Genomic DNA, 7,303 nt, shown 5'->3' with positions numbered 1-7,303 from the left:
AGGGGAAGGGAAAGGGAAGGGAAAGGAAGGGAGGAAGGAAGGAAGGAAGGAAGAAAGAAAGAAAGAAAGAAAGAAAGAAAGAAAGAAAGAAGAAAGAGAGAAGAAAGAGAGAAAGGAAGAGAGAAAACCAGACCCAGGAGTTTTTGCAAACTAAAACCATAATGGAGGAGTCTGATCAGTCGAAGCCTTCAAGCCTATGGGTTATTATTCTTTCATTGTTAAATGTGTTAGGACAGGGACACATATGTCACAGCACAAATATGTAGGGAGAGGACGAGTTGCTTCTTTCCTTCCAGCATATGGGTTCCAGGAGTCAAGCTCAGGCCATCAGCCTTGATGGAAAGTTCCTTTACCTGCTGAGCCATCTCGAGAGTCTGAGCCTGTGTTTCTTAACCCATCAGAGGGGAACTTTCTCAAGCCGTACATTAAAGTCTGTGCCACTCAGTACTCTCCAGTGAAGCCGCCAGCAATAAAACCGCCTCAGAGCTCAAGGACCATCACTCTCCCACAGAGTCTCAGACCTCGAGGACCATCACTCTCCCACAGAGCCTCAGAGCTTGAGGACCATCATTCTCCCAGAGCCTCAGACCTCGAGGACCATCACTCTCCCACAGAGCCTCAGAGCTTGAGGACCATCACTCTCCCAGAGCCTCAGACCTCGAGGACNGAGGACCATCACTCTCCCAGAGCCTCAGACCTCGAGGACCATCACTCTCCCACAGAGCCTCAGAGCTTGAGGACCATCACTCTCCCAGAGCCTCACTTCACTCACCTTTGAGAAAAGATTGAAGCAGCCCAAGCGACTAACCATGCAGTACACCTCAGGGAGCCGCTTTCCTCTACCTTCTGGCTGCAAACACAAAAAAAACAAGCAGAGCAAGGGTTTACTAATTTTAACTGTTAATATTTATTTAATAGACTCCTCTGGTGGTTGACGCTTGCCCCAAACTTCCGGGCTCAAGCAATGTTTACTTCAGACACCGAAGTCAACAGACTACGCGTGTGCACAGGCTTCTTTTTCTATTGTCAGCGCAGGAGCTGAACCTGTCATCCTGAGTGAGCGTAAAGGTTGGGGAAGTACTCAGGAGGAAAGCATGATTCCCCCAGGCTTAGTGCCTAAGCAAAAAGCAAGGCCTAAGATAGAGGACGAGGAACCTGGCTTCTCCTGCCACCTCTCTGGACAGTATTCTTCAAATGTGCTGCATTGACAGTCTCCACATTACTTTCTTTTTTTACTTCTATGTTACTGCAGAGGAACAAGTCAGTGACACCCTCAGTCCTTCTATCCTGGATCATTCTATGGCCGACCTTCACCTTGCTCTTGCTATGTAAAGCTAGCATAATTTCTTTTTAAAAACTTTACTTTTGTTTGATGTGTATAGGTGTTTTGTCTGCATGCATATGTTCCTGTGTGTGCAGTGCCGGTGACATGCCAGAAGAGGGCACCAGACCCCCTGGGACTGGAGTTCTATATATATATATAAAACTGAGCCACCCTTCCCCATGGCTGCTGGGAGTGGAACCTGGGCCCTCTGGAAGACCAATCAGGACTTTTCATCACCGAGCCATGTCTAGCCGTAATGCAGCTTCTTGGTTGTGCAAATAATTAAGGAGCCCTTAAAGTCATGTAGGGACAGTACTTCTCTAGTAGCTAGTTGGCCTTTCTTGTTCCTTAACCAACTCCGTGGCAGCAATCTGGAACTCACCAAAAGCTTCTTACAGTAGCCAAACCACCGGCTTCCATCTTCTCCTGTCAGCACGAAGGAGAACGTTTCACTGAAAACAAAACAAAACACAGCTGCTTAAGGCATTCACTGAGCAAGTAAGAGGAGTCATTTGTGATCTGGGAGGAAACAGAAATACCCATTTATTTCCAGTCACATTCACCTGCCGAGGGTACAGGCCTTGTCCTGGTAAGTGAATACAGGACAAGCTGTTGGTATTGCTTTCCCACTTTCTTATTACGCTCGCTAGCTGTTAATCAATCCTGTTTCCCTTTTGTTGAACATGTAATTTAGCCAAACATAAAAGGTAAGCAAGCTATAAAGGGTCTTGATAATGTCATGTTCTCCCTTGCAAGTTCTTCCGTTGGTTCTGAGGCCATATGGAACAGTGACTGAAAGCTCACATCCTGGGCTGGGAAGACGGCTCATTGGATAAAGTGCTTGTCACACTAGTAAGACCTGGATACTGACCTGCAGGTCTGTACCAAGCTGCATGCAACAGCATCTGTAAGCTTAGCTCCCTACAGTGAGATGGGAGGCAGACAAGAGAATCCATCCCCAAAAGGGGGATTAAGGCCAGCTAGCTTGACATAAACAGTGGAGAATGAGAAACCCTGTAACCCTGTCTCAAACAAGACAGAGGCAAGAACTGACACAAAGTTGCCTTCTGTCCTCCACACAGGAGCATGCATGTCAATCCTCTGTGTACATGTGAGTACAGAACAGAGGCATGGAATCCTCCTGGACCTGGTATTACAGACAGCTGTGAGGCACTGGACCAAAGGGCCTGGGACCCAAACGCAGATCCTCTGCACTAGCACTTGTTCTTAACTACTGGGACATTCCCCTGTCCCACAAAATTCTTTAATGTTTCAGTTACCCACATCTATTAGGTGGAGGTCTCCCTCTGTACAAGACCCACAAAGGAACACCCTACACATGAACGCAGAATCTGGGCTGTGGCCTTTTCTGACAACTTAAAGGAGAAACGCGACAACTGCAATTGTTTGGCTTCACTGTTTCTAGAACTAACCCGGTTATTTTGGGCCATTATCTAACTGAAGGTGATGTGGACCCATTTTGAAGGATTGGTAAACTAAGGTTATTCACAAATTTGCTTCTCCTTACACTGAAATTAATGCTTTTCTCTCCTGAGCTCTCACAAGGAATGTTCTAATTCCTCCCCAGCCCCACTGCAGCTTGCTCTGCAGTGTTCACTCACGTGGCTCCCAGCCCCACTGCAGCTTGCTCTGCAGTGTTCACTCACNCCCAGCCCCACTGCAGCTTGCTCTGCAGTGTTCACTCACGTGGCTCCCAGCCCCACTGCAGCTTGCTCTGCAGTGTTCACTCACATGGCTCCCTGCTCCTGACTCTACCCATTTGTCAGAGACGGGCTCTATTCACAGTCCCAGCAAACCGAAATCAGAAGGAGCCGATTTACCTCTTGAGTTCTAAGGTTGGTGCACTGTCCTCTGAATCAGGGAAACAAAATCTGGGGATGACTTTGAGCCTCTCTTCAGTGTCTCTGGACTGCTTGTAGCCATGGTCACCCTAAGAGAGAGCATTACAGAACATCAGCCTATGAAAACGGAGAACAGACGCTAACAAGCCTCAGGCTGGTCCTGGGGCAGCCCGATGTGCCATGCAGAGAGAGGTTGCTCTCAGTGACGCTTGCTCTGCTTTACAAGACAGAGGACTGACAACAATCTAAGGATAAAGCATCCCACCGGCAGACTGAGCCAGTGAAGACCCCATAACCTAGGGTAAGGCAGAAAGTGCTCAAGTTTCTCATCCAGAGGAGGAGCTGGCCTCAGTTCGCAAACTGGTGAGAGGCCAGTGTTTTATGAATCATGGAATTTAAGATAAATAAAGCCGGGTGTGGTGGCGCACACCTTTAATCCCAGCACTTGGGAGGCAGAGGCAGGCGGAGTTCTGAGTTCGAGGACAGCCTGGTCTACAGAGTGAGTTCCAGGACAGCCAAGGGCTACACAGAGAAACCCTGTCTCAAAATAAATAAATAAATAAATAAATAAAAATTCCTTCGATTATACAGCAAAAACATAGCCAGCTGAAATCATCTGATTAATAATCAAAGATGTTTAGAGAAGGCAGATAAATGTTATTTGGAGGTACTATTTTTAAATGTTGCCTTGTATATAATCATTCCCTTAGCTTTGCTACCTAATTATAGGTTTGTAACTTCCTGTAAATTTTTAGCACAGAAGACTCTTACAAAAGTGTGGTATGAGTCTGATATGGTGATGTCCACCTATAGCCCAGCTTTTCGGAGGTGGAAGCAGGAGAATTAGGAATTCAAGGCTAACCTTGGCTACAGAGAGAGCTCAATGTCAGCCTGGGATACACAAGACCCTGTTTCAAAATAACAAAAAAAGTGATATTGTACTTCCAAAGGCACTCTAAATTTAGTTAAATGAAAGGACATGAAAAGAAATGAGTAGATCTATCTATAAAAAAAAACAGCACAGAAATCTCTTTTTTAAAAAAATATGCACGTATTCTCTGTCATGGAGTTCCGCTCTGAAAGCAGCAGAGCCCCTGCCTAGCAAGTGAGTGGGCTCGAGCCCAGCCCACGTGTGAAAAAAGCACCTAACACATTTTGTTGGTTGTGACACGGTTTGTTCACAGTCATCTTCAGCTAAGGTGTCCTACAGCCATCCAGACAGGGCTCCACAGGGCTCTCTCCATCCCTCCAGCTGACAGCACCTGGGGCACAAAACCAGCAAGCAATCTACCTAGGGGCAATTGTTTTTATTTTTAATTCTGTGTACGGCCTGTGTATCCCCGTGTGGATGAGTGCAGTTGTCTGCGGATACCAGAGAAGGGCATTGGATTCTTGGGTGGTGGAGGACCGGTGGTTGTGAGCCACCTGACATGGGTGCTGGGAACCGAACCCTGGTCCTCTGCAAACAGCAGTTGCTTTTAACCATCGTGCCACATTTCCAGCCCCACTGAAGGCACTCTTGACGCATCTGACCACCTAAGTATACACTCCTCTGGTACAACATCTATTAGTTCAGGCTCAGCTTTGCTATAAAATTAATTAAAGCTTGGGAGGGGGAGTGTGAAGGTCTTCCTAAGCTGGACATGGTGACACATGGTGGCACATACCTGTCATCCTAACACTGGGGAGGCTGAGGCAGAGGGTTATGAGGTCAGGGCTAACCTGAGTTACACAGGTTACATAGGTTGAAGTCTAACCTAGACAGTGTAAAAACCTAGACAGTGAAAAGGAAAAAAAGCTCCCTCCAGGCAGGAAATGTGATTACTCAAAGGATATTTATTTAGATTACAATAGTATTATTTGACTGGGAATTGCTGAGACATGGCACTCATATGTGACACTGAAGAATGTGATGAGCAATTTGACTTGTACAGTTCTTCACTACGGGGATGTTGCTAAGGTCCCCTTCTCTCCTGGTTCTTCTTAGAAACACAGTTTTTGCATATAGCCCAGGCTGGCCTCAAACTTTTGATGTTCCTGCCTCTGCCTCCTAAGTGCCAGGATTACAGGTGTGTCACCATACCTGGCCGTGTTAAGGCCATTTGTAGGAAATGTCTTTTAGATCCCAGTACAGTTGTATTTCCACATCTCTGGTGAAACATGCAATTCAGGGTTAGAGAGCCCAGCCCTACAGTGACCAAGCAGTCATCCAAATAAGAGATATCATTGGCCTTTGAGGCTCATGTCTAAAAATCCCAGTATATGGGAAGTTGAGGCACAAGGTCAATCTAAGCTACACACTAAGTTCCATGACAGACTGGGCTAATCAACAGAGCTTTGTCTCAAAACACACAAACGACCCTAAGAAGTGCTATGGTGCAAGTAACAAACAGAGAGTGGAGCGGGTGAGTGAGTGCTCCTAAGGGTCCCTCTGCTGAACTCGCAGTTCACAGAGACGGTCCTCTGTGCAATGAGTGACAAAAATTAAATATCAAATAAAACATAACTTTAGGGACCAGTGAGATGACTCAGCAGGTGAGGGTGTTTACTGCCAAGCCCGGTGAGCCAAGGCTTATCCCTAGAAACCTTATGACAGAAGGAGACTAACTCTTATCTCAAAAACACATGAACAATAAAAAGTACCCCCAAACTAAACCAACAAAACAGACTAAAAGAATACCTAAAGTGAAAGATTAAAGCAAAAACCCCTTTTCCTTTCATGTGTGGTCTGGGAACTGCTAAGTTTTATTTGCTGTTTGGGGTCACAGTACCCAGAGCCCAGGAGGGTCAAGCACAGACCACAGACAGCCAGTGCTGTAATAACTGACTAAATGGACAAATGCCTTTGTGAGACAGGCAGAGCAGACCAAAGAAGAGTGCTAACAGGCTGGTGAGATGGCTCAGTGGGTAAGAGCACCCGACTGTTCTTCCGAAGGTCCGGAGTTCAAATCCCAGCAACCACATGGTGGCTCACAACCATCCATAACAAGATCTGATGCCCTCTTCTGGAGTGTCTGAAGACAACTACAGTGTACTTACATATAATAAATAAATAAATAAATAAAAGAAGAGTGCTGACAACAGCCAGGCTGGCGTGGGGGCTCCCAGCACTTGGGATGCTGAAGCACAGTGCACTTACATTAAATAAATAAATAAATAAATAAATAAATAAATAAATAAATAAATAAAAGAGTGCTAACAACAGCCAGGCTGGCGTGGGGGCTCCCAGCACTTGGGATGCCTGAAGCAGGAGGATTGCCCATTCAAGGAGAACCTGGGTAAGATCCTGTCCTAGTGTTGGTAAAAGCTCGCAGAGACAACAGTAAATAAGAGGAAATGAACAAGGAGCATACAGGAGTCTTCGGCGGCCTCTTGGCCACCTTGCACCTACCTTGCTAGGGAACTGCTGTATGACCTGGGGAGTGTATCCTGACGGCTTCTTCTGCAGAGAAACCACCACGAAGAGTTCAAAAAGCTGCTGTTCCTGCAGCTCAATAAGATCCCGCTCCAAGGTCTGGTAGTGGGGGTTCCTCTTGGAGGACGGCTGCAGCTGTGCCAAGCGCTTGTGGCGATCTGTAAGGAGGCCACAGTGTCAGGTTCCCACAAGTCACGGCTCTCACAGGGAGAATCGTTTGTGGTCATTTGTTAGATGAGCAGATAAGTGTCTTCTCCACGGATATCTCTGTTGGGCTATGACATGGGAGAAGACATGCTCAGCAGTACTAGTCCATCTCTAGCAAGCACAGGGACTCATATCCATGTCCCAACTGATATACCTACCGTACATCTGTAGCGCACACTCTATGTATGTATTATATAGATCCCTCACCAGGACACATGCAAAGTGTCTGGGAAAAAATACTAGACTGACCACAAAGCCCCTTTCTGGTGATGTTGTGAAAGCATGAAGGAGGGAAGGATCCAATAGAAGAACAGGGTCAAGCTGGTGAGAGGGCTCAGCGGTTAAGAACACTGACTACTCTTCTGAAGGTCCTGAGTTCAAATCCTAGCAACCACATGGTGGCTCACAACAATCTGTAATGAGATCGGATGCCCTCTTCTGGTGCGTCTGAAAACAGTGTACATATTATAATTATTATAATAATAAATAAATAAA

The 7,303-nt window shown here is 46.3% G+C and overlaps 1 protein-coding gene across 4 annotated transcripts in view; it reads right to left on the bottom strand.

Moving 5' to 3' along the window:
- Dennd2c (DENN domain containing 2C) overlaps positions 1-7,303 on the bottom strand; it is a 68,389-nt gene that overhangs the window by 15,713 nt on the left and 45,373 nt on the right. For all 4 annotated transcript variants that reach the window (XM_021196483.2, XM_029538135.1, XM_029538137.1 and 1 more), the window contains 4 exons: positions 6,578-6,759; positions 3,166-3,275; positions 1,707-1,776; positions 773-850 (listed from right to left, as the gene is read on the bottom strand). In XM_021196483.2, coding sequence (XP_021052142.1) covers positions 773-850; positions 1,707-1,776; positions 3,166-3,275; positions 6,578-6,759 — 440 coding nt within the window. The remainder of the gene's footprint in view (positions 1-772; positions 851-1,706; positions 1,777-3,165; positions 3,276-6,577; positions 6,760-7,303) is intronic.

This window comes from Mus pahari, chromosome 4 (assembly GCF_900095145.1).
Source record: "Mus pahari chromosome 4, PAHARI_EIJ_v1.1, whole genome shotgun sequence".
Classification (NCBI taxonomy): domain Eukaryota; kingdom Metazoa; phylum Chordata; class Mammalia; order Rodentia; family Muridae; genus Mus; species Mus pahari.
Note: the sequence above shows the minus strand (reverse complement) of the source record. Positions and strands in the feature narration are given on the sequence as shown.